Source organism: Phyllostomus discolor, chromosome 6 (genome assembly GCF_004126475.2).
Source record: "Phyllostomus discolor isolate MPI-MPIP mPhyDis1 chromosome 6, mPhyDis1.pri.v3, whole genome shotgun sequence".
NCBI classification, from domain to species: Eukaryota; Metazoa; Chordata; class Mammalia; order Chiroptera; family Phyllostomidae; genus Phyllostomus; species Phyllostomus discolor.
Genome location: NC_040908.2, coordinates 141,645,384 through 141,672,039, shown reverse-complemented (window position 1 = coordinate 141,672,039; position 26,656 = coordinate 141,645,384). Strand labels below are relative to the sequence as shown.

Sequence of the window (26,656 nt, the reverse complement as noted above, 5' to 3'; positions counted from 1 at the left end):
ATGATGGTCAGAGCACATGGGTTGGAGTTCCTTATCTGTGGACACTGAACGTGCATTGGTAGCGTAAACTTAACTCAATGGCCTGTGCTGCCTTCTCCCCAGGTCTTTCTTTTGGAGGAAAGATTGGTTTTAGGTGGAGTGTTCAAGATTTTAGCTCTTGGTTTTTACCGCATTCAGCCACTAATTTCCACAGCTTTTTCCTACAGCACTTCACTTGGTTCCTTTTTGGATTCTTTCCAGGTATATGTGCGTGTGCACGTACATGAGCCTGGGGGATTGTGGCTGCTATGGTTTGGGCGTGCACATCCCCTTTCTGCTTCTAGAGGGCGGGCAGGCAAGCAGTGTGGTGGTGTAGGGGCCCCGCAAATCCATGGAGGGTTTTGGAGAAACGACTGTTTCTGCGTTAAATAACCAGATCTCTGTGGTTGACCAGAAGGCGTGTCATGGACTAGTGTTAGGGCTGCTCTGTCTGTGCGGCACTTGAAAGGAAGAGGGTGAGAAGCACTCAACTGAAGCATGTGTGCTTATTAGAATTTTACTTTTGCCAAGATTAAGAAAAGCCCTTTGCATATTTATCTATCAGAATGTTTGCATTACTTTCAAAAAGAAATTCAAGTAAGTTCAGATTTATTAGAGTCCTGTTTGGTTTTGAATCCCCCCCCCCTTTGCTATTTACTGGTTGTGTGATATTAGGCAGGTTATTTAAAATTCTCCATGTAGAAGTTTGCTCATTAATGTGTGAAAAGATCTTATAACAATACCTGACAGGTAGAAAGTGCTCAATAAACTTTGAGGAATTACTTAATATTAGTAATGATAGGCCCTGGCTGGCGTAGCTCAGTGGATTGAGTGCGGGCTGCGAACCAGACATCTCAGGTTCGATTCCCAGTCAGGGCACATGCCTGGGTTGCAGGCCATGGCCCCCAGCAACTGCACATTGATGTATCTCTATCTCTCTCTCTCTCTCTCCCCCCCTCCTTCCCTCCCCCCTCCCATCCCTCTCTAAAAATAAATAAATAAAATCTTTAAAAATATATATATAGAATAATGATATTTGTTACTAGTTTTCTCCTTTCATTTCTAGTTTACCCAATTTGCTTACCTAGGTGAAGGGAAAGTCTTTGAAAGTAATGAAAAAGTATTCTTCAAAACAAGGACTTTTGTTAGCTTATTATCCTACTAGAATCACAAATACAAATGTGCACTGTTTGAGTTCATGCCCTAACGCTAAATACAGTGAGACTAGGGCATAGTTTCTCGAAATATGGCTCTTTTTTTAAAAAAAGAAGATTTTATTTATTTTTTTAGAGAGGGAAGGGAGGGAGATAGAGATAGAGAGAGAGAAACACCAATGTGCAGCTGCTGGGGGTCATTGCCTGCAACCCAGGCACATGCCCTGGCTGGGAATCGAACCTGCAACACTTTGGTTCGCAGCCCGCAGTCAATCCACCAAGCTACGCCAGCCAGGGCTGAAGTATGGCTCTTTGACGACCTGCAACAACATCACTGGGGAGAACTGTCTCTAAAATACAGATTCCTAGGCCGTATCCTAAAAGTAATATTTTCTCTTTAAAGGTAGGATCCAGGAAGCTATAGTTCAAAAAATTTGCCCCAGTAATTGTTATGTTCACAGAACTTTTGAGATTCACTCCAAATAAAAAACTATGAGTTATCACATTTATGTGTTATAAAATTAGGTTTTAACCCCATCATGTATTATATACTAATCTGTTCCTTAGTTATTTTAATTGATTGCCCTTTATAGTAACCATAAATGGCAGTTTTTGTAGGAAGTATGAGTTATAGAATGTGAGTTTCACTTAGGTGAAAGTGATGGAGTTTTTCTACTTGTCCCGTCCACTTGCTGATATGAAACCATTTTTAATCGCATCCAAAAGACATCACTGGGAAGGGTAAATTATAGATTACCTTTTGATTTTAGATTAGATGTTCTACTGGTTCACGGAAAGTGAATGTGAAAATAAAAATAAGTAACAGTTAAACTTTACAGTGTATCTAATGCTATAGCAGTTAAACTTTACAAGGTATCTAATGTCATAAAAAAGGAGTGTCTGGGGTATTGGTCATTTAATGTCTACTTTAAATAGTAGTTTAAGGTAGAAATATATAGTAAGTAGCTCATTTTACCAAAATGCCAGGTTTGGGAAAACCTGTGAGGATTTGTTGTTCACCGTAGCTAATTGAGGAGATTCTGAGTAGACTTTCAGGGAAGTGAGTGGAAGGAATTCCTTCACAGAAATGCAGCTTTGCCATCTCTGCATGTGTGCAGCCCGGGACAGTGTTCGCAGGGAGCTTTGTCTGTCCCACTTCGGACCCAGATTCACTAGCCAGCTTAAATAGTTCCTTATTTTCTTTTGCTTCTTCAGAATCCATTTTACTTTAAGACCTTCGTACATAATTTGGGTTCTTATTTCATAAAACTTAATAACCCAAATATTCAGTCATTTTTGTCTTCTTTGAAGGCTAAAGGAGAGAAAACTAGTATCTTTGAACTTTAGAACAGAAACATTACCCCCAAAAAACCCACTATACAAATAGATTCTTTTTAATTTGTGGTCAGTAAGTATACTATAGTATATATAACATTTATTGGTAATTTAGATGATTTAAAGTGTTTTTCATGGAAATCATTGGTTTCTGTTTAAAATAATGTTTTAAGCAAGCATCATTCTTTGAGTGAGTTGCATAATTTAAATTATGTCCAGAATTGGGGTGGAGGGTAGGAGTGAGGAGAGGAGTCAGTTTTTTTTTTTTTTTTAAGGGATCAGGATATTTTTACATGTATCAGAAACACAAGGAGTCATGTGTCAGGCCTGTTTTACTTGAAAAGGAAATGTTCATGGGTTTGTTAGCATAGTGGGTGTAGTGGTCAGGGTAGCTACAATTGAAATTCTGTGGTGGTGTAAAACAGTCTTATCAGCACTTGAGTCAGTTTGAAAATCTGATCTTCAGACCCGAATTACACGAAAGATTTCCTTGTGGTTTTGAAGTAGTGCTTTAAAAGGAGCAAAGTTCATTAGGGGTTGAAATTGAACAGAAGTGGTTTGATGCAAATGTGTGATGATGACTATAAATCTTTAAGCAAGTCGTAGATATTAATGAAGAGGGAGCATTAACAGCCTTCCGCAGAGTCATGACAGTGAGTGGCTAAAGCATTGCCTGAGCAGGGTATTTAAATGACGTGTCAGAATTTGCCTCACTAGATTTTTTTTTTTCTTTCCATTGGATCACACTCATATTGAATATGACAGGATTTCAAAGGCTAAGTTTTCTCAGTTCTCCACCACAACAGACTATCTTAACTATTTCAAACTAGAATCTGGTAACAAAATGTAATACTATAATATTTACATTATTGGTAAGTTACAAGTAGAGAGAAAAGGAAGAGCTTTTGATTACAAAGAATAGGTATCTATTGACACTGACATTTATCACATGCCAAATTCTTTAGTTTTGCAGTTTCATTTAAAGGCAACATAAAGAAAGTATGTGAGTCTCAATGAGATGGAAAAAGGGTTTTGAGAATAGGGAATAAATGCATGTTTTAAAGACAAATAGTAAAGGAATTCATTTAATACACTGTTAACCTTTTAACAACTAAAGTAGACTAAAATAAAATAATAGTGGTATGGAGTTTACAAAATAGAATATGGTAACCGAGCCCTTGTTATCTCCTATTTGGGAGCTATCTGATGCCATTTACTGTATCTACTAAATGAATTGATTGTAGTATTTTCTTTGTCTTTTGGGATAAATATTAATAACGTAGGTCACTGGTAACAAAGCCATAGCTGTAAGATGAACTCTCTGTGAAACATTAATCGCATTGTAAGTGCAATTCTTTATATTTATGGGTGTGCCTCTGACACCCACAGGTGAATTGAGGTGTAAGGATTAATCATTTGAGTCATCACAAATTCTTTTTCTCATTTAACTTATTTAAGGATTTCATTTTCCAAAGTTCTTCTTCCCTTTGATCTCAACTTATGTGTGAGTCTTACAGTGTTGGGAAGTTTTTAGCACAAAGGGAAGTGTGTCTCCGTGTTTAATGTAGTATTATTATTTTGCCCAGAATAGTTTCATTACTGTCTTAGCTCAAAACATACCTGGTTACCTTGCTGCAGGTAAGGGCGGCCCCTTTCTTGGATGGTGTAGGGCACAGAATTCTGCAGGAGCGTGAGTGGTGTATATAATACTGGTCTTCACTTAAAAAGGTAGTGACAGCTTTCCTTGTTAGGGTATTTTACCACATTTTAACAAACCATTTAAACGAGGATTTCTGTGTGTATATGGGGGGGAACAAGTATTTTGTTGGATATACATGCATGTTATCATCAATTTTATAACATAAGAATTTTAACTTTTAAACTTCTGTAACACTGAGAAACTAGGGAAGAACTTGAATATCAATGTAAAATACAATCCAAACCCCTTACCTGGCCCACAGGGGTCCACATAATCAGGTCCCCCTGTTTGTATTCCCATCTGTGTCTCTGTGGATGGGCCCTCCACTCCCTCTCATGTACTGATCACCGTGACCTTCTGGGAGGCGCTGGGGCCGCACCCAGCTCATTCCTGCTAATGAATCTGCCCTTGACACTCCTTTGCCTCCTTGCCCAACTCCTTCTGCCACTTGCTCTTACACCCGCTTGCTCTTTCTCTGAACCCTTCCTTCTGAATGCCTATTAATCTGTTATCTCAGTATCCTGTTTAATTTACTTCATAGCACTTTTTTAAGCACTCTATAATCACTTTTTAAATCATCGCATTGTGTATCACCCCCAGTAGAATGTCAGAGTCCCGGGGACAGGCTGCCCCATTCATCTTTTGCCCCTCACAAGATGCTCCGTGTAAATGTGTTGAATGAACTGCAGAGAGTTAAATTAGCTACAAGTAGAATTTAATTGCACTGACTACTTAGTTACAGTATATATATGGTTAAATGTATGATTATATATGTTCAGTGTCTCTCCTTAAGTGGCAGTTCCTTGAAGTTGTGAAGTGTGTGTGTGTGTGTGTGTGTGTGTGTGTGTCTGATTAAACATACTCCTATCTCCTCATTAAAGAAATCTCCTAAGCAGTTCCTTAGCCAGGACTTTGCCAGTCTGTTATGTAAAGGATGCCTGTCTCTTCTCAGGAGTCGGTTCTAGAAAGCCCGAGGAATGAGCAAGCCTAAAAATGTTTGTTTCTAAGTGGATTCTTAAGGCAGCTGCTCAGTTTCATGAGTTCTGCCATTTCCAGGGCCCTTCAGTTTTGACTTTATCAAACAGAAAGCTTCCATCTGACCCTCCCGGGGACCAGGGGTCTCCAATCCCTGCTCATCTGTCTACCCTGGGGAAGGAGACAGTGTGTGGGGCCCAGGCGGTTGGTTAGCTGGGGGCAGTGCTCGCCTGGAGGAAAAGGGGACAGTTATGGCAGGATTTGAAGCCAGAGCAGCAGAGGGAAACAGGAGGCACACAAACTACTCTAAACATCAGAATTTCCTGAACTAGAAAGCTGTCACACTCAATTTCTCTCTTTTTTTTAAAATTCTCTCTTCTCCTAAATGGCATATCCTCTCCTGATATGTTATTAGAGAGGGAAGAGAGGGGGAGAGAGAGAGCGAGCATGTGAGAGAGAAATACCGATTGGTGGCCGGCATACATGCCCCTACCGGGGACTGAACTGAAACCCTTTGGTGTGTGGGATGATGCTGCAGCCAGTGGAGCCACCTGGCCAGGGCTGTCGCTCGGTTTCTTTTAAAATGTGCTGTCATTGTGACTTTTCACCAGGTGTTTGTGGTTGTAGTGGTTCCCTAGTTTTCACCAAGAGGTCCAAGCCTTGGTGTGACTTTAAGTAGTGAAAACAGATCAACGAGGGATTGTAAAGAGAGTTGTGATTTGCTGAACACATACTGTCCCTTATGATATTAATACCAGGTTGTCTTTGTGTTAAAAAGTGATTATTCCAACAGCTATAATTTTTTCCCTTTGATACCAAGTCAGAATAACACTTAAATTTAATGTCAAATATTAGTCATGATGTAAAATTATAAGTACCTGTACTTGCTCATCTTAGTTTCTTACTGTTTTTTGTATTTTTTGATATATTCTGAAACATGCAGTTCCAACTTAATTAAGGTTTGTGAGGGTTTTTTTTTTTTTTAATCTTTCTGCTCTTAAGTTACTTCTAGCCAGAGATTCTTTAAGGATTCAGATTTAGAGCCATTTCTTTGTTGTTTCTGTTGCCGTCAGGCGTTTAGATGCCAACCACATAACCTCCGTCCCCGAGGACAGTTTCGAGGGGCTTGCTCAGCTACGACACCTGTGGCTGGACGACAACAGTCTGACGGAGGTGCCCGTGCATCCCCTCAGCAACCTGCCGGCTCTGCAGGCGCTGACCTTGGCCCTCAACAGAATCTCTAGCATCCCAGACTTCGCATTTACCAACCTGTCAAGCTTGGTGGTTCTGTAAGTATCTACCCCATTTAATACCATATATTTATCTCAATTTGGGAGCAAAAACAGGTTTCTTGTGACAAATTATTATGAAAGTATCTTACTAATTATGCTTCTAAAGAGCAAGGGTTTGGTGGGGCTGCCTTTATAATATTAACATGATGACTTTTAAAAATACAAAATAGGATGATTTTTTTAAATTACTGTAACATCTGATCATAACTATTGACTCTCTAAGATATGTGAGCATTTGTAATCATGAGAAGAAATTGGGTCATTCAACAAACACTTGTATAGCTTTTACTTCTATGTCTCAGTGAAGTATTCAGTGTTTCAAGAAGTGGACTTGTTTTGAGATGTTCATAGAAGATTTCCAGTGATATTTTGTATTTTTACCAACTTGTCTATTCAAACAGTATTTTTTGTGACTTTTAAGCTTTGAAAACTTGGATGTAATAAAATGGCATTTCTTTTAAACTGTTACCAGTTCTTTTTTTTTTTAACCCTACAGGGTTTTTTAAATTATTTTTTAAATTTAATTTATTTATTTTTAGAGAGGGAAGGGGGGGAGATAGAGAGAGAAACGTCAATGTGCGGTTGCTGGGAGTCATAGCCTGCAACCCAGGCATGTACCCTGATTGGGAATCAAACCTGCGACACTTTGGTTCGCAGCCCACGCTCAATCCACTGAGCTACGCCAGCCAGGGTTTGTCACCAGTTTTTGATGTAAGCTGACCTGCTTTCTTCTATGTCACTCCCCCCACTTCCCCGAAGGAGAACTCATCTAAATTTCGCTTCTTAAAATTAAAAGCTCCTCAAAGCTTTTGTTCTGACAGGGGTGAATGTTAGGGGATCTTTAATGTGTGTACCCTTTTCCTGCCCGAGACATCCCCCCCTCACTGGTATTCCGTGCCGTGAACCTGAGTCTGTGGAGTGTATATCAAGATAACTGTCTAGTGCTATTTGTTTTTCATTAGTCAAGTGTTGAAATGTTTAACTATATTATTTCTTTATTAAAAAATTTTATTGCATTTATTGGGGTGACATTGCTTAATAACTTACATAGGTTTCAGGTGTATGGTTCTATAATGTATCACTTGTGTGTTGTACTGTGTGTTCACCACCCAAAGTCAAGTCTCCTCCTGCTACCATTTATCCCCCGTACCCTCTTGTACTGTCCCCACCCCCTTTCTCTCTGGTAGTCACCATACTGTAGTCTGTGTCTATGAGTTTTTTTCTTTTTGCTTATTTCCTTCACCTTTTTCACCTGCCACCCCCAACGCCCTCCCCCTAACAGCTGTCAGTCTGTTGCTATACCGTTTCTCTAAGCCATATAAACTTAGGCATATAAAACATTGTAATCGTTGCTCTTGGGTAATCTAAAAGTCATTTTAATGTGTTTTTTTGCCATAGGCATCTTCATAACAATAAAATTAAAAGCCTGGGTCGACACTGTTTTGATGGACTAGATAACCTGGAGACCTTGTAAGTTTATTCATATTTGCATGTCCACATTGTGATGTTGAGGGTGCACTTTTGCATTTCATTGCAGGAGAAGAAGAAAATAAAGGTCTCGAGTTCAGCTCATTACCAATTTGCTTTAATATGTGACTAAATTCTTGCCATCAAATAGGAGTTATGAATACTAATCTGAGTTTATGGTTAAAAATGGCACACAAGTTGAAGTTGATATTACTTAACAAAGTACATGTTAAAAGCAGCTTGGTCTACTAAACTGTATTACCTTTCTGAAATTTTTGGTTTTGTTAAAATGTATGATAGATAATTATGGGATTTTGAGCCTCCTCAGATTAATTCCGGAAAAAGGTTTTTGTGTGTTTTTTCCTTGAACTCGGTTGCCTGGTTAATTGTTGACACTGAGATTCAATATAATCTCTGTTTTCATATGCTAAATATGATGAAGTTTTCCATTTTGCTTAGGATACTTTTGTTGTTGTTTCTACTTGTTGAAGTTTTTGGGAGTTCTGGCTGTTACAACTGTATATTGCAACATTGTGAGCAAAAAACATTGTGCAGCCGTGTGTAATCGAGAGTAGAGTCTGGGAGAGTAGAGTCTGGATTTTTGTTGTTTAGTTTATATTAGTCGCTTTTACTTGGAGATTTGTAATATTTGCTGCTGTGGTGCACTGATTCAGAATATGTCCCGATTAGATGGGTGAGTAACATCTGATTGAAATGTTTAGGGTTTGTAGTATCTCATTTAACTGAATTTTCTAGTTAACTCTCAGTTAATGAGAAGACTATTAGTACTCTGTTAATCCACTTCCCTTCCTGAACAACTAAAGGATGGTGCACATTGATGGGTATTTGAAAGCTGAAGCTCTTGAAGAGGACAGATACAAACTCAGTTCCCCTTCTCTATGTAAATAATGAGTGTAACAGGAGACTGAATGGGTCTTCTGATCCTAGACCATGTATATACTGTTCCAGTTATATTACAGTTGAATCTCTTCTTCCTGGTTAAGTTTTTATTTGCCAATTTGTTCTATGTAGAAAAGGAAGATGAACTAGGTCTCTAAGGAGCTGGGCACTTGATATGTGTTTTACTCTCATTCTGAAATCACCCTACTAATCATATTCCAACATGCTCTTTAGGTTAAAAGAATTAACATTTCAACATATTCAAAATGGAGACTTTTTAATACATTTCACTGTGGCATTTCTCTCTCCCAATTAATGTAACATTTCCCACAGTTGGTACTCTCCTAGAGGACAATAGTTATGTGAACTCATCCTGGTTCTTCTCCTTTGTGCATCCCGTGGGTCATCTTGCTGATGGTGGTTGGGCTGAGGTCAGCCGCCCTCGTGGCAGAATTTCAGGAAGCCACTCTAAACCCCAGATGGAAACCTCAGTTGCAGGCTATTGTCACTTATAAATGGATAATTTAATAAATTCTGTTTTATGATGACTATCTTGAGAAATGACATTTAGGTAATTTATTTAATGCACCAGTAATAGGATTCTGAGAATTCTTTGAACTTTCAAAATTGACCTAAAAACATCATTGGAGAATTATGATTTTTTTCCCTGTTCAGTACCCTAACATGTAAATTCAATTAAACTCCTATAGGATTTTGAATGGCGATAGAGTTGGTAAAGAAAGATGATCGTCCAGAGAATGTGATATTTAAAAAATACATTTATACCAAAATGTCTTATAAATAATGACCACTCTTTAATATTCTTACGTATTTTGCCCATTTTTCCCCTCTAGGGACTTGAATTACAATAATTTGGGGGAATTTCCTCAGGCTATTAAAGCCCTTCCTAGCCTAAAAGAGCTGTGAGTATTGTTTTGCTTTCTTTGTTCCTTAATGTCTGTAGAACTCACAAATGTCCCAACAATGAGGTTTTAAAAACATCTTTGTTCCATTACGCACACGGTGGAACGCGCACACACGCACAAACCCACACAATCATACAGACTGGAATGTGTTAGCTGGCGAGGACGACTGAGCACAGATGACCAGTGAGAGCTGGACTGCGGTGAAACAAAAGCTGTGACACGTGGTCTGGGCCGTGTGGGAACTCATTGTCTTGGTCTCACGGGGGAGGCTGACCGTGGAAGACAGACTGCAGTTTCCAGGTAGAAATAACCACTGAATGAAGAGGAGACAGAAATCATTCTGGAAAAAAAGACTTCATTGAGGCTGAGGTCATTGGAAAAGGCATCGCTAAAGAGAAGAAATTGGACTGGACTTGGAAGGATGGAAATATTTAAATGAAAGAATAGGAGAGCAGTTTAGAGGTTGGATTTGTCAAAGGCAGAGATAGGAATGTATGCGGCATAACAGCGATCGTGTATCATGAGCTGACAGACTCTCTGATGGATTGCTTAAAGAATAAATGCAGGAGATAGAGACATTTTGGGGTCAGGACATGCTATGATTCTTGTGGTCTGAAGTTCTTTGATGAAGGTACAGCTAAGTGTATATGAGGGACCTGATTGATAGTAGGCTAAGCAGTGGGTTTAAAATGAATTATCCTGAAGAAGATGAGATGGATTAAAAAATGCAGTTCCTCTACATTTTTGAAGTTTTCGTGTAGTTGTTATCAGTTGTATGCTCTATAATACTGCATAGGAGTAGATACCTGGGTTTTAACTTATTTTACAAGGGCGTATGTATTTCAAAATATTTTCCTCCTATCTTTTTAGGTTATTTCATAGTAATTCTATTTCTGTTATCCCTGATGGAGCATTTGATGGTAATCCACTCTTAAGAACTATGTAAGTAGTTTTGAAAGTTTCTTCTAATATGTAATCATGGACACAGCTCTGTCTGTGTGCTGCCAGCCAAACATCTGGGTGGAGAATAGAAGTTCAGACTTTTAGATGTATGAACTTTTTGAATGTAGATTTAGTTTTGGAGTGCTTGTGAACATCTTAAAACTTTTTTTTTTTTGCTATTTTTACAGACATTTGTATGATAATCCTCTATCTTTTGTGGGGAACTCAGCATTTCACAATTTATCTGATCTGCATTCCTTGTAAGTATTACATAAACTTTAAAATGAACCTGAATATTTATACAGTTGCTTTGTGGGAAACTGGACTTGATTATTATAACCCCAGAAAATAAAATCTTCTAGTTTCTTTTACTGGAGCTCAAATCCAAAGGATAGTTCTGACATTTTATGAGAGTTTTCATTTATGTGAACATTTGGCCAAGTTATCACACTTTCAGGTACATTCAAGAGATGAAAGCAATTTTATTTTTATGGTCTTGTAGTAATATGATTTTAAACTTTAAAAAATAAAATGCAAATATTATTCATGAAGATTTTATTTTAAGTTAGCTCTTCTCTCCCAATTGCTTCAAGGGTCATCCGAGGTGCCAGCATGGTTCAGCAGTTCCCCAATCTGACCGGGACTGTCCACCTGGAGAGTCTGTAAGTGTGGCCCTTTGCAGAGGGGTTGTGTCGAGGTGACACACCGGCCTGCTAGCAGCGTGCCAGGGCATGTGGGTGATGATGAAGCAAGCCTTCGATTCCTGCAGTCTCCTGTTATGAATATCATGCATGGAGATAGACATAGGGGTCGGGGGTCACTCAGCTCAGGTAGAATATTGCCTAGTGTGTGGAGATCAGATCTGAAAAGGTCCCTGAAAATATAACGCAGTCCTCAAGTGCCAAATTAGTAGCAGTGCTCTAGGAATTCAGAAGTGGAGCAATCCATGCAGGTTATCATAGAAGGCTTCATGGAGAAGGTGAAATGCTTCAGAATGAAATACTGGCAGGTTCCCCAGAGCTGGGTCTTTTATTTAGAAAGGCAGGATTTAGTAAAAGGATGGTGTACAGATGATCAGATATAGCTAGAATTGAATGAGGAGTGATATAGAGAAATTTGGGAAATTGTTTGGGTCACAATTTTGAAATGGCAAATCTTAAACATTGAACATTTGGCTTTGGCAAAGCTTCCTAATGGATGGTCTGTAAATGGGTGGCATGTGCATCTAAGATCTTGATGACTTAAGCCCTCAAGGCAGCCAGGTGGGGCCTGAGGTGCTCAGATCTCCAGCCACATTGTGTCACATCAATGTTTTGATTTTCCCGTGTGCCAAGATGTAGGAAAGAAGTTGGGAACGCTGAACTAAGGAGTTTAACCTTGACTCTTAAGGCAATTGGAGGTGTTGAGAATGATGGAGCAGGGGGTACGAGAAGGATAAGGAAGACTAGAGATAGGAAGAACAGTGAGGAGTCCATGGGAATGATCCACTTGGCTCAGTGAACATTGAGCCACGAGAGTTCGGGCTGCAATCCATCACTGAAGCTCTCCCTGCCGCCTGAGATTCCTCCACCCCTTTCTGCACCTTCTCCCCTCTGATCTGCCTTGTAGCAGTAAAAATGGAGATGGAGGGTCAGAAGCTGGAGACATGACCAAGGAAGAAAGAATAGGAATTGGTGATTGACTGCAAATGGGAACAGAGAAAGAGAGGAAGTAAGAGAAAATTTGAGATTGTTAAGTCAGGTTGATGGAAAGAAAAGACAGAAACAAGGTTTGGGGATGGGATGCCAAGTTGGTTTCAAATGTTTCGGGGGTGCAGAGGGCATGACAGAACTTGCAGCTGCTTGTGGTGAGGCTATGACTATGGATTAGTGTTTTTTTGCTGGTCCTTGTGAGAAATCAAGCTTGTTGTTTGGGCAATATTAACATGCAGTGTCATGAGCTTTTTGTATTACTGTGCAAATGATAACAGCATGGAGGGTTAATTGATTTTCCTACATGCCTAACTTTAGGGAATAATCCGGCAGTGGGATACATAGACTCTGCATGCAAATAAATGTGTGAGCATTGTTTTTCTGTATGAGAATAGCATTTTGTGTACCACCTCAACTTGAGTCATTTCTTAGATGAGCCACGTTTTTCCACAGGACCTTGACAGGTACGAAGATAAGCAGTATATCCAGTAATTTGTGCCAAGAACAAAAGATGCTGAGGACTTTGTAAGTTGGATTCTTCTTCCCTTCTCATACTTTTATGTGCTTCATACATGTTGTGTTCTTTTTAATGAACTATTTGCATTGGATGATTTTAAGGTAAAATTATTTAATGTTTCTTATCCCCTTCATGGAAATGAGTGATTATGTTAATAGCCCCTGAGTAGGCAGTGTGCATCTGAATTTAGTATTGGGAATATATCAATATATATCACACATATTGTCACTTAACTTTGAACAAATTAAAACCAAACTAGGTTCTTCTTGATTTTTGTGGAGAGCTAGCTCTCCACATCCTACCATTATCCATAACCTAAGCCCCAGGTGTCAAATACAAGGCCTGTGGGCCGACTCCAGCCCTCCACCTTGGTTTATCCGGCCTTCCACCTTGTTTCTACCCAGTGGCAGTGCCGGGCTCCTTGCCCCTAGTTAAGGAGTGGTTACACTTATGCAGTCCTAAAATTACATTCGGCCCTTTGAAGGCAACTGCAAAGCTGATGTGGCCCCCAGTGAAAATGACTTTGACACCCCTGGCCTAAGGAGAGCCCAAATCTTTCCTGCATCAGGAACCAACTAAGCATGGAGCTTCCAAAAACTTGAAGCTGACTGAGAAATAAAAGTAAATAAAGGATATAAAAGTGTCACAAGAACAAATAATTAAGTTGCTAAGTTGTTAATAAGTATTCAGTGGAGAGAGAGAGTAACAAAAATAAGTGACTCATTGATTAAGCAAGTAATTAAATGGTGTCATGGAGTATCACACATGATAATTACAGCTGAGAAAAACTGCTGTGGGGTTAACTGAGAGTTAACTAGTCCTGATATTTGACTTAATATAACTGTTTTTAAAGTGTGCACTTCTCATACAGGTTTTTAATGAAATAACAACAATATTGTAAAAGATAAATTAAAAAACCCGTAACACTACCACTTAAACATAATTTTATATACATTCCATACACTTTTAATTTTATATTTTTATATACCTAATGTTTAAAATATATTTTATATTGTCTGCACTCAACATTATGTACTTGAAGTTTGCAAATCTTGAGCCCTTTGTATCACTTGGGTGCTTTAGAAGCTTACAAGTCTTAGAAAAAAATTGTTGCTTTTCTAGTTGAGCTGTATCTCCTTATTACTTAGCACTGCTCAGTGCTTCTAAGTATAGCTCTTTTGATTTAGTTTTCTGATGATGTAACATTAATTTTAATTTCCGCTGTTTTAAGGGACTTGTCTTACAACAATATAAAAGAGCTTCCAAGCTTTAACGGTTGCCATGCTCTGGAAGAAATGTAAGTTGTTCTTTGATTCTTTTTGCTGTGGTGTATTGTTAATTCCATTGGGCATTTCCTAGTTTGAATAAAGGGCTTTAATGTTAATAAATTAGAGAGCCATATATTAAGCTGTTCTTATGAATAAATGTCCGGTTGTACCAAGTGCGTTCATGCAAGCAGTAGTTATTAGACATCTACCTATCACGCATTCTATGAGACACTATGGAGGGAGGGTGGTATATTAAGACAAATTAAAAACAAACAAACAAAACTTGTCCTGACTATTGAGGGAAACCAGACACGGTGTTTCCTGTGTACCTACATGGGGCATCTCTAAGGGACGCTGATGGGGAAGTGGGGAGAGACTGGTACTGATTCTCCCATTTTTGATCCCTCCTTGCTCTAACCTTCCTCCTTGGTACTTGACTGGTGTTGTCTTAGAGCCTTTCTCACTGTGTCCTGTTCCTGCTCTCACTCCTGAGCAGCGCTGATAAAGGAATTTAGATAACATAGTACACTCCCAGTCTAATTTGGGAGGGAATACCAGTTAGTCCAACCATTTCAACTTATAGATAAGGAAATAGTAGTTTCCTTGACTCTCAACAAGATTAGTCGATGGTACTTAGGAATGAGTGTTTAAACTTAGAAAAAGTTTAATTAAGAAATGTCATTTTTCAAGGTAGAAAATAATTTTTTCTTTCTTTTCCTCTCCTCTTCCATCTTCTCCATCTCTTCCTTCTCTTCCCCCCTCCCCCTCCCCCTTCCTCCTCTTTCTTCCTCTCCTTCTTCTAGTTCTTTGCAACGTAATCAGATCCATCAAATCAAAGAAGGCACTTTTCAAGGCCTCATATCCCTAAGGATACTGTAAGTTTCTCTATGATTATTGGAGAGAAGTAAAATTTTTGTCAAGCTATAAATTAAATATATCAGCACAATTCTTATTTTAAGAGATACACTTAAAGATTCGTTATGTGTAAATATAGTTGTTCAAACTTTACCACATGGTACTTTACAGATAATGGTTTTCCAGTATTTTTTTACCTTAGCTCATTTCTGATATTGTACCTTGGTAAATGAAAAAGAGTAATGTGTATAACCTGAGAAATGCAGTCTGTTTGTTTTCAAGTCATAATAATGAGGTTTGCTAACCCATTAGGCTAGGGCTGGCAAACTGTAATTGTGGGCCAGACCCAGCCTGCCTCCTGTTTTTGTAAATTAAGTTTTGTTGGCACAGAGTCATACACACCCCTTTTGTTTATCGTCTGAAGCTGATTTCCACCATACTGTTGCAACAATATTGTAAATATTGACAACAATATTGCAAAATGTAAATTAAATATAAAGAGTTGAACATTTGCAGTAGAGACCATGTGAGCCCCAGAGGTAAAAAAATATTTACTCTTTGGCCTTATACAGAAGAAGTTTGTTGACCCCTACCCTGGTGAGTCTATCATGACAAATACAGCCTATATGCAGCAGAAGCATTCATTTTAAAAATCACGTGTATTGGAGTGTATATTTGTGCCAACTATGTTCTTAAGCACTTGGGACTATAGAAGTGACTAAGACAAACCTGGTCATTGCCTTCCTGGAACTTTAGTGCAGAAAACACAAATCACTAAATTGGTGAGCGTTTTTCTTAATGCAGAATAAATTTGAGAAATTGACAGTGAATTGAACTTACATTGAGTCCTGTTTTTTCAGAAGATCCCCATTAAGAAATGAAACATGCATTCTACTAGAAAACATTTTCTTGGTGGTTGGGTTGCTGGGTCTTTCGCTGTCCGTGACTGGCTTCTCGTGGGTCTGGGCGCCAGGAGGAAGGGGACTGGCTCCAGCTGCCATCACCTCTGGAGCACTGATAAGCAACAACAATGAAAGACTGGCCTTTTCTTGATTGGAAACTAAGTTTGTTGGTTCTCCTGTTATCTAGGAGATGTGTCATGGAATGAATTTATCCAACCTCTACATTTCCAGTAAGGCTCAGTTTAAGTGTGGTTGGAGATTATTTCTCTGTTTTATTATTTCTGTAATATCAGAATTTCTCAGGGTGTGTTCCTCACTATAGTAGGTTCTGCTGTTGCTATGATTTTTATTTCCTGCTCGGGGGGAAAAAATGATTATCTGAGGCCCTTCTGGAATGCTCTTATTTGCTTATTGATTATTTGTCTTCTCTCAGAGCCTTATCACTAACCTTTGAGAAGGCAAATAATATGAAACCTGCTTTTATTTTCAGCTTTGTCAGGAGCTGAGCTTTTCCACACCTAGTTAACAGTACCAAAGGTTATATCATATCATTTATATTTTTGAACTGGTACCAGATTGGTAAGTTGCAGAAAATTCACAACTGTGTTGCAACAGATACCAAGTAGAATCACTGCCACATGGAGCACATTCAAGGAAAGAGATTTTTGAGAAGAGAGTTTCAATATACAAATAAAAATGTTGTTGGACACGATTAAAGGTCTTTGTTATCAGGGATATTGTGACTCCCTCAGACTCTAAAGTGTAGTCAAAGTAACTGCAATTTCAGTTTATTTGAAAAGATTAACGTTGTTATTCTTATCATTGTAGAGATCTGAGTAGAAACCTGATCCATGAAATTCATGACAGAGCTTTCATCAACCTTGGGTCAATAACTAACCTGTAAGTTGATGACTTTATGGAATAATCTTAGGAAAGTAATGAATAGTCTGCAGAAATTGTGTTGTAGCATTGACCTATCACAGTATTTTTCTCTTTGGTTAAATGCTAAGCTGCACTGATATAGTAACAACTTCTATAATATGGCAAGATGAATGTTAGATCTGTCATTTAACATAACTAAACTTCCTCTTGGAGCTCTAATGTTTATGATATTAACACATGTACGGGTGTTTTTACGTGATTTGCACTTAGGAGTTAATTTGATGTCTCATTCACATTTTAGAGATGTAAGTTTCAATGAATTAACTTCGTTTCCTACGGAAGGCCTGAATGGACTAAATCAGCTGAAACTTGTGGGCAACTTCCAGCTGAAAGAAGCTTTAGCAGCAAAAGACTTTGTTAATCTCAGGTGTGTTTTTGCTTATTTTTCTTTTTTATTGAAGTTGTGGTAGGCTCCCAAATTATAGAGTATACTAGTTTTTTTTTTTTCTCCCTATGCTTTCCAGATTTTCTGGGAGGCTATAATTTAAGAGTGTTTTCTACCCAAATCCTCACAGATTTGGTAAAGAATAGAACATGAACATTATTTTGTAGTTCTTAAGACCATGAATTGGAGCCTTGATGCTGCCCAAAGAGAGAATATTCATCAGAAAGGTTTTTTACATAGTGGATTTGTCATTAGCAACAAGATGGCAGAAACCACATAAGCGTGAACCCATTGAGAATTGGTATAATGGTATAATCCTTCATGGAGACATGAAATGTTAGAGTAGGGACCTCATTAGATATAACAGAGAGAGGGCTTGGGAATATTATTGTGGGGAAGGATAAATATTTCCATTATACTTAAAAAAATATAAACAAAGTAAATTCATTTAATGGTATAAAGTCACAAATGACTTGAGACATTCATTTTAAATGAAACTACCAGTGTCTTATGAAAAATCGGGTGTGGTTCATTCATAAAAGGAGTCTGATAACTTTTTTACTTTTAATTGTAGTTTTGCTGTTAAGCGTTAAATATTGATTTAAATCCAGTTTTTGAAAGCATATCTTATGCAAATGGAGAAACTCGTGGTGTCAGCGGATGCCTGGGCTTTTTCCACAGGTGAGGAAACCGAGGCCCAGAGAGGATACTGACCAGCTTAAAGCATCTGACTCCTTGGCTGTGGCTTTCAGGGATTAAATTACTTTTCATAAAACAGAAGCATATCTTCCTCTGCAGTCGTTGTTCAATGTAGATTTCACAACTGTTTTCCAGGTCTTTATCTGTGCCGTATGCTTATCAGTGCTGTGCATTTTGGGGCTGTGACTCTTACACACATTCAAACCCAGAAGATAAGAGCCTCCAAGAACACAGTGTGGCAAAGGACAAAGGCAAGTGCATGTAAAATAGAACACTCTTTATGGCCTTAATCAACGTCTCTGTAAATGGATTCAGTTTGGGAGGGATCCGTAGGAAATCTGTGAGAAAAATGGCGTTTAACGTGCTACTGGCATCCTTAATATGTCATCAAGCCTCATAACAATCTGAACTTATATCATGTACAGGAGGGAAGGTTGTAGGAAACTCAGGTTCTTTTGAATTGCATAAAGCTAGAATTCAAAACACAATTTATGATTTATATTCAGGTCCCGCTGATGCAGCAGGGGTCACTAGCAGTGCTGAAAATGAAGAACACAGTCAAGTAATAATCCACTGTACACCCTCAACAGGTATGCCTGACAGATTTTGCTGCAGTTGCTTGCTTTAAATGGACATTAGGCAAACATATCTAAAACTTCTGGGGTTAGATGCGGTTTCTGTAATAGGGGTGGGACTAGATGATCTCATCAAGCCTGCTGACTCAGTGTGTGGTCTGTGTACAAGCAGCTTGGGCATCTCTCTCAGGATCTCCAGTCCAGACCCACTGAATCAGAATGTTTGTGTTAACAGCTCCCTAAATGAGGGTTATGAACATTAAAGGTAGAGAGGCACTTTCTTGATGCTCCTTTAACACTAGGGCTGGTTCTGTAAGTTACTTACTGGTCTGTAAGGATTCTTAGTGTTATTTTTTATGCATTCTTTCTGTTTTGTTGTCTTTTATTTTATTGAATTTAGTAGATGGAGAAAGTTACTAACGTGTCCACAGTGACCATAATATCATATTCTTCCTAATCTGTCAGAAAAGGTGGATTTTGAATTTTACTGTAAAAGAAAAAATTAAATAATTGGCTAAACTGAATGCTGTGAAGTAGTTTCCTTTTTTAGTGTATTGATACAGGTCGATCTGCACATTTAATTTTATAACTCAGAATCATATGATTCTCTAGTTACCCCTGAATTGTGAGCTTCTTGAGGGGCTATCCATGTTTCTTTTAATATTTAGCACAGTGCCTTGTGTAGAGAATAAGCTTAAAGTGAGATAAGTAAATGAGATTGGCAAGAATCTTTTTTTATGCAATTTATCTAGTTTCTGTATTTTTGGAAGTTAAGGGTGCAGCTCACCACTTGCCCCACTCAGGTTCTTGTGGTGGTGAATGTGCCTAAGAAACTGACAAGCCAATGAGAGGGGACAGCTTTATTAAAGGGGAGGCTAGGCCTGACCATGCTGAAGTTCCATCTCCTCCACGCTGAATTTAAATGTTGGGGTCAACCAGGAGGAAAGTAGGTCTGAGCCCCTCTCCCCAAGCTGTGCTAGAGATGAACTGCAGGCCTATCTCCTCCACTCAGAGACCTAGGTGCACAATCAGAAGCCAGAAGTGGAGGAAGTCACAGGTTTCCAAAGACAGAGACTGGGTGGTGTCTCCTTCCCAGGCTTATGAGGGGACAGAACTCTACCCAGTAGTCAAACACTTCCCACAGTGAGTGAGTCCTGTTCTCCCAGGTCAGCCGAACTATTTCTCCGGAAGGAGGATGTGGGATACAGAGATTAAGGATACAGCGCAAGCTTCCTAACACCTCCCTGAGGGGGGAATTTAAAAAATGAGCTGATTAATTAAAAACAAGCTTTACAAGTTTCTTGTGTTATTCGGAAGCCAGATATAAATGGTGTAGCCCTGGTTTGTTAGGTTTGTGAATACCTTGATGATCAAATGCTTTATAGGATGTATTAAACTTCATGACAGTTGAGGAAGGTGAGTCAGAACACTGCTTTTAGGCAATTTCAATACATCGTTTTCTTGTGGTTTACAGACAAAATTTTGTTTTTCTTTACTGATTTTTAAATGAAACAGGTGTCATTTGTGCATAACCAGCATGTCAAAGTCAGTTACCGGAATGTATAGTTCAGCTACTAAATTAGTTCTTACAATCCTACTTTAAGTTACACAGGGTTTTATTAGATATAGCTTTGTGTGAATAGTTAACTGAATAACCTTTGTCAAGTCAATTGAACATTTGAAATCTCAGTTTCTCTAGGTGAAAAGTGGGGATAATGATGTCTATCTTAATCTGCTTGCCTTTGAAACCATAAGAAATGTGTACACTATATATATATGTATATATGATTATTATTAAGTATACTAGGAAGGAAGAAGAAAAGGACCTAATATTTATTGAAGTCCAACTATGTACTCATTAGCCTGCTTAAGTACCTTATGTATATAATTTTACTTAAGTTATACAGCTCTATGAAATGAGCATTATTTCATAATGAGCATTATTCACAAGTGAGAAAATAAAATTTAGAGAGGTTTAAATTGCTTTCTCATGAAAAAGAGCAGCAAGTTATGAACCTTAAATTCAAACCCCAGTTTATCCAATTCCCAGCTCTTAGTAGATCAAGTACCTTGTATTCACCAGATGCTGTGCTGTGCCTATTAACTGAATATAAGAAAAAGCGAGATTTTTCTTTTACACATCACTATATGGATATAGCAAATATTTTTAAAAATTAGCTATTTTTAAAATAGTCTAGTGCAATGACTAAACTATCTAAAAATAGTGATCTTTTTTAGTTTGGTTTAATTCAGTTTGGTAGCAGATTTAATTATTCTAGATGAACTGTCTTGAGTGTCTTAAGCCATATCATGCGGAATATGATGTCTTCTAAATTCTCTTTATTTTGTTTCTCTTTTTCATTGTAGGTGCTTTTAAGCCCTGTGAATATTTACTGGGAAGCTGGATGATCCGTCTTACTGTGTGGTTCATTTTCTTGGTTGCCTTGGTTTTCAACCTGCTTGTCATTTTAACAACATTCGCACCTTGTACATCACTGCCTTCCGCCAAATTATTCATCGGCCTGATTTCTGTGTCTAACTTATTCATGGGAGCCTATACCGGCATCTTAACTTTTCTGGATGCTGTGTCTTGGGGCAGATTTGCTGAATTTGGCATTTGGTGGGAGATTGGCAGTGGCTGCAAAATAGCTGGGTTTCTCGCCATTTTCTCCTCAGAAAGTGCCATATTTTTATTAATGTTAGCAGCTGTCGAAAGAAGCTTATCTGCAAAAGAGATCATGAAAAATGGGAAAAGCAATCATCTCAGACAGTTCCGGGTAGCTGCCCTTTTTGCTTTCCTAGGGGCCGCAGTGGCAGGCTGCTTCCCCCTTTTCCATGGAGGGGAATACTCATCATCCCCCCTGTGCTTGCCCTTTCCCACCGGAGAAACACCGTCGTTAGGATTTACTGTAACCTTAGTGCTGTTAAACTCATTAGCGTTTTTATTAATGGCCATTATTTACACTAAACTTTACTGCAACCTGGAAAAAGAGGACCTTTCAGAGAACTCGCATTCTGGTATGATTAAGCATGTTGCTTGGCTAATCTTCACCAACTGCATCTTTTTCTGCCCTGTTGCCTTTTTCTCCTTTGCACCGTTGATCACCGCCATCTCAATCAGCCCTGAAATAATGAAGTCTGTTACTCTGATATTTTTCCCGTTGCCTGCCTGCCTGAACCCAGTCCTGTATGTTTTTTTCAACCCAAAGTTTAAGGAAGACTGGAAGTTACTGAAGCGACATATTACTAAGAAAAGTGGATTGGTTTCAGTTTCCATCAGCAGCCAAACTGGTTGTGTGGAACAGGATTTCTACTATGACTGTGGCATGTACTCACATTTGCAGGGTAACCTGACTGTGTGTGACTGCTGTGAATCATATCTCTTGACAAAACCAGTGTCGTGCAAACACTTGATAAAGTCACACAGCTGTCCTGCGCTGGCAGTGGGTTCTTGCCAAAGACCAGACGGCTATTGGTCCGACTGTGGCACGCAGTCAGCCCACTCTGATTATGCAGATGAAGAAGATTCCTTTGTCTCGGACAGTTCGGACCAGGTGCAGGCCTGTGGACGAGCCTGCTTCTATCAGAGTCGAGGATTCCCTCTGGTGCGCTACGCGTATAATCTACCAAGAGTTAAAGACTGAATTAATGTGTGTGTGACTGTATCCCCCATCAACCAAAATCACAGTGTTTATAGAGTAAACCCTAGTTTGATCTTTCATCTGGGAAGCACTTCTGTGATCACTGCCAGGTGTCCCTTAGAAGAAGGAGAAGGTGGCAGTTTATTCCTTAAACCAGACATTTTCAAAGAACAAGTGCCTAAACTATTAATCAGTGAAAACTGCAGTGTCCAAGCAATGTGTGGTCTATTTGGAACAAATCTGTAACTTGACAAGGTTTTGTGAATATCCTAACATTACAACATTAGGTATTTTTGATCCATAAAAAGCAAAATTTTACCTGTTTCTGAATTAAGCACAAGGTCAAGAACAGCTGTTAATATTTTTTTAAGAATATTGTGGAATGTGACTTCATGCAACTAAAGAAAAAGTCGTGCTAATTTCACCTAATGTTTGGTCATTAATCTCAGGACAACTTACTTCAGGGCCAAAAAAGGGACCGTGTCCCAGGTGGGGCTGTGAGAGTAAATGTAGGCATTAGGTGACTACATTTTCTGTTTCCATCTTTGACATAATAGAATCATACATTTTCTTGAAGTGATTTGTAAATCTTAAAACCTGAAGATGTTTTTAAAACAATATTAACAACTGTTAGTTTTTAAAAGAATAGCTGAACATTTGTTTTTAGTCATTTTACATTGCTTTGGTGCGATCAGTCATTTTTTTCCCTCAGTGTTTTGTAATCACACTACTAGAAAAAGTAAAGGGCTAATTGCTGTGTGGGTTTAGTAGATTTGGCTAAACTACTAACTAATACCGGATTTTCATAGTGTCTGAGGGATTAGATGACTCTGTGTAATGGTCCCATTAATAAACACTTCCTAATATCATTGGCTTTACTGATATTTTCCAGTTTTGTTGGTATGTTATCTACTTACAGTTTGAATTATACAGAAAGTAAACCGTGGTAAGTAATTTCATTTAATTGGAAGAAACTGGGAATAATTATGACACAAAGCACTTACATTTATTTCTTAGGAAGCTGGATTCTCCTGAACTTATTATGCTATTTCATAGAAGTTTCCATACATTTACCCCATACTGTAATTTTCAAAAGAGGTTGTCCACCAATAGTTCAGATACTGTGTTTTTGTGAAATAAGACAAATGTGTCATTAAAAAAAAAAAGGAATAAAACAGGAATAAAGCTTAGGCCTTTGTCTTTAAAAATGAAAAATTTTACTTGATTCTCATCTGTGGACTTCTGACATGTCACTATGTGGGGGTCTTAAAGTTATAAATGTTCAATATGTTTTTGAACAATATGCTAAATCAGTAGCAGGCCCACTGCCATATTAGTTATTCAGGATATACTAAAAACACTAAGCTAGGTTGCAGTTTAATAATTAAACTGTATATACTGTGCATATAATAAATTTTTATCTTATGTAAATTATTTTTAGAACACAAGTTGGGAAATGTGGCTTCTGTTCATTGCGTTTAATTAAAGCTACCTCCTAAACTATAGTGGCTGCCAGTAGCAGAATGTTAAATTGTGGTTTATATACTTTTTTGCATTGTAAATAGTCTTGGTTGTACATTGTCAGTGTAATAAAAACAGAATCTTTGTATATCAAAATCATGTAATTTGTATAAAATGTGGGAGGGAAATATTTACAGTGTGTTGTAATTTTGTAAGGCCAACTATTCACAAGTTTTTAAAATTGCTATCATGTTTGTATATTTACACATTGAGAAATATTAAATCATAACTTGGTAAAAAAAGATCCTAGCTAAAAGTCTTTTTCTTCAAAATTCAAGTTACTGGACACTTTCTTTGCATTCATTTTAAAAAATGGAATAGCAGATACGTTAAATACGTAGTGAATCATGCTGTACATGTGGTCAGAAATACAATATTATATGCAGTGTTCCGAATTATTAAATGTTTTCAGGGTGGGTGGGCTGGAATGGGAGTAGGGGGGAGAAAACTGTACTTGAACAATGATTAAAATAAAAAAAAATGTTTTCAGAAAGCAATCCTCTTTGCCTTAACAGATAAGTAGGTATACTGAATTTGCTTAGTGGTAAAGCGAGTAAAGTGAAACAGTTAATTCTTAAGTAAAGAGTGTTAGAAGAAATGTTAAAAGAATACTCTGCTAAAATTTAGATTTTATTCTAAGCCTGAACCATGTTCGTGGAAAACAAATGGAAATTTAAGAGAATACCACCAATTAGATTTTTATTTAAGAGCAAATTATCAAAAACTTGCATAATACTAAATACCCATATTCTTAGGAATTCCTAACTCAATGTTTACAGTCAACAAGCCCTTGTGTTACAAATGAGGAAATAGAGGGCTTAATAAAATGTAAGTGAATACCTGAGTCACACAGCAAATTAGAACCCAGTTCTTCTGGATTGGAGACATAGTTTTTGTTTGTTTGTTTGTTTTAAACAAGTATGGTTTGGAATTCCCATAACAAAAAGGAGAATAGTATAATTACCCCTCTTCCCATCCCCTCAGCCCTCACGCCTCACCTCCAGTACCCATCACCCACCCAGCTTTGGCAGTTATCAACACGTGGTAAATTTTGTTTCATTTTCATCCCGTTCACTAACCCTTTCTGATCCCTTTGCCCTTAGATTCTTTTGAAACAAATCTAAGACATCATGTTGTTTCACCTGTAAATCTTTCATTCAGTCTGTCTAGGGATAAATTTTTTAAGTTGCATAATACATTGCCATGGGGCTAAATGGTAATGTTATATTTGTAACCAAGATAGGATTTTTAAGCAAAAGTCACCACACTTACAGGTTACAAAGCCAGCAAAAAAATATATAAATTAACTATACCAAGAAATTGAAAATAAATGAGGAGTAAGAAGCAAAGATACTAAGTCAATGCTCTAACTCATAAAGGGACAGGCCCTCTTTTCAGCTTATTTATACATTTATATATAATCCTACCAAACTTGATTATGGCTTCTCGGTCCCAGTAATGAAAAGGCACTGTAAGGGAGGAGACCACAGGGCTCGATTATGTTCAAGCACCAGTGCCATGCCATGGGGCTCTCTGCCTCATCGCTCCAGCATTGCCATAGTTGGTCATTGTGATGATTCTGAGGCATCCAGAAAAGGGCATCATTTGTTGAGTAAAAACATTTTAAGGAGGCAGAGAAGTGTATGGCACTTTAGATCTCTATACCAAGAGGTAAAGTGGAAAAATCTTGGCGTTTAAGTGTCATACTTTACCATCTACCATTTTCTCTGTCAGTTCCTATGCTAGAAGCTTTGAGAATAAAATTGGACTGGGAGGTAGAATACAGAGGAGTAGGGACTTGGGAAGGCCACACAGCTTGTTTTAAGGAAAGCTGGTAAAGGGAAACCACTGATTGAAACCCAGATCCCTTTCACACTAAAACCTGTGTTTTTCCCCCACTATGCTTCAGTTATGTCAGATTATGTCTGTTGGGAATAGCTTTTGGAGTTTACCTCCTTCTGATGCTCTAAAGTGGCCCAGGGCCTTTTAATGTTGTTATTGATTCCAAATATGCTCTCATAAAAGGTTTGAACAAATATGCCGATATTGAATAATAGGTAGAGAATGAAAACTCCATTAAGCAAGTTTAATTCCTTGAGTAGTTTTATTAGTCATTTAAGTTGCTCCTCTTTCATTTCATTGTTTTTACTGAAAATTTAAGCAAAATTTAGCATTCATTTGAATAGTTTAATCATGTTATATTTTATTTATTATAGCTTCCGCCTTCTGAATTGCTCCAGGTTGCTATTATTCCCACCATATTTAATTCTTTGTCAAATGTTGCAGATCGAAATTTCCTCAAAGATTTTGTATCACTCTTTGGTTACTAACAAGTTTTGTGTGCTGTTTTACTTTTCACTTTGGGATATCTCTGGAGCAATTATACGTTATGGACAAAAGCCATATTTATTTGCAAGTGTATACAGTTTTGTCAGCATGAAGTAAGCATCCAGTTTTACTGTCTGTCACCTCTCCTTTGTCATCATGTCATCCCCATTCCCAATCTCTCAGAGTGCTCCTTCTGAGGTCCCACATTTTTTTCTTTCCTCATTAAATGCATATCACAGAATACTTCAGTGGCGTGATTTTTCACCATAAGAAAATGAGAAACTTGGAAGTGCAGGGGTTTTATCGTACTCAACTATATCCAGTACCCAAATTTCACATGCATAGACAGTTAAATGAGGTGCTAACCAAAAAGTGAAAAATTATCCTAAAAGAGTATTTTTGAACGCACTTGTACACTTGGGTAAAGTTCTCCACCCTCCCATCAAAAAATGTGGCCGTGTATTGAAAGAAATCACGACTGATGCTTATACTCTTGACCTTGTAATGATATGGGGTAGTATTGGCATTTGCCTCTTTCCCTTTAAAACTATCTGCCTTCTTCAGTGACAGCATATTTCATGTAACAAGTGAACTGAGAGGCCCTTAAAGCTGTCAGCGCGGAGC

At 38.1% G+C, this 26,656-nt stretch overlaps 1 protein-coding gene across 1 annotated transcript in view; it reads left to right on the top strand.

Moving 5' to 3' along the window:
- Window positions 1-23,946, top strand: part of LGR4 (leucine rich repeat containing G protein-coupled receptor 4) — a 94,974-nt gene extending 71,028 nt beyond the window's left edge. The window contains exons 5-18 of the mRNA XM_028514630.2: window positions 6,255-6,470; window positions 7,872-7,943; window positions 9,695-9,763; window positions 10,637-10,708; window positions 10,897-10,968; window positions 11,302-11,370; window positions 12,853-12,924; window positions 14,148-14,213; window positions 14,988-15,059; window positions 16,770-16,841; window positions 17,125-17,250; window positions 18,103-18,218; window positions 18,474-18,557; window positions 20,910-23,946. Coding sequence (XP_028370431.1) covers window positions 6,255-6,470; window positions 7,872-7,943; window positions 9,695-9,763; window positions 10,637-10,708; window positions 10,897-10,968; window positions 11,302-11,370; window positions 12,853-12,924; window positions 14,148-14,213; window positions 14,988-15,059; window positions 16,770-16,841; window positions 17,125-17,250; window positions 18,103-18,218; window positions 18,474-18,557; window positions 20,910-22,186 — 2,455 coding nt within the window. The 3' untranslated portion in view covers window positions 22,187-23,946. The remainder of the gene's footprint in view (window positions 1-6,254; window positions 6,471-7,871; window positions 7,944-9,694; window positions 9,764-10,636; window positions 10,709-10,896; window positions 10,969-11,301; window positions 11,371-12,852; window positions 12,925-14,147; window positions 14,214-14,987; window positions 15,060-16,769; window positions 16,842-17,124; window positions 17,251-18,102; window positions 18,219-18,473; window positions 18,558-20,909) is intronic.
- The last annotated feature ends 2,710 nt before the right edge of the window (window positions 23,947-26,656 follow it).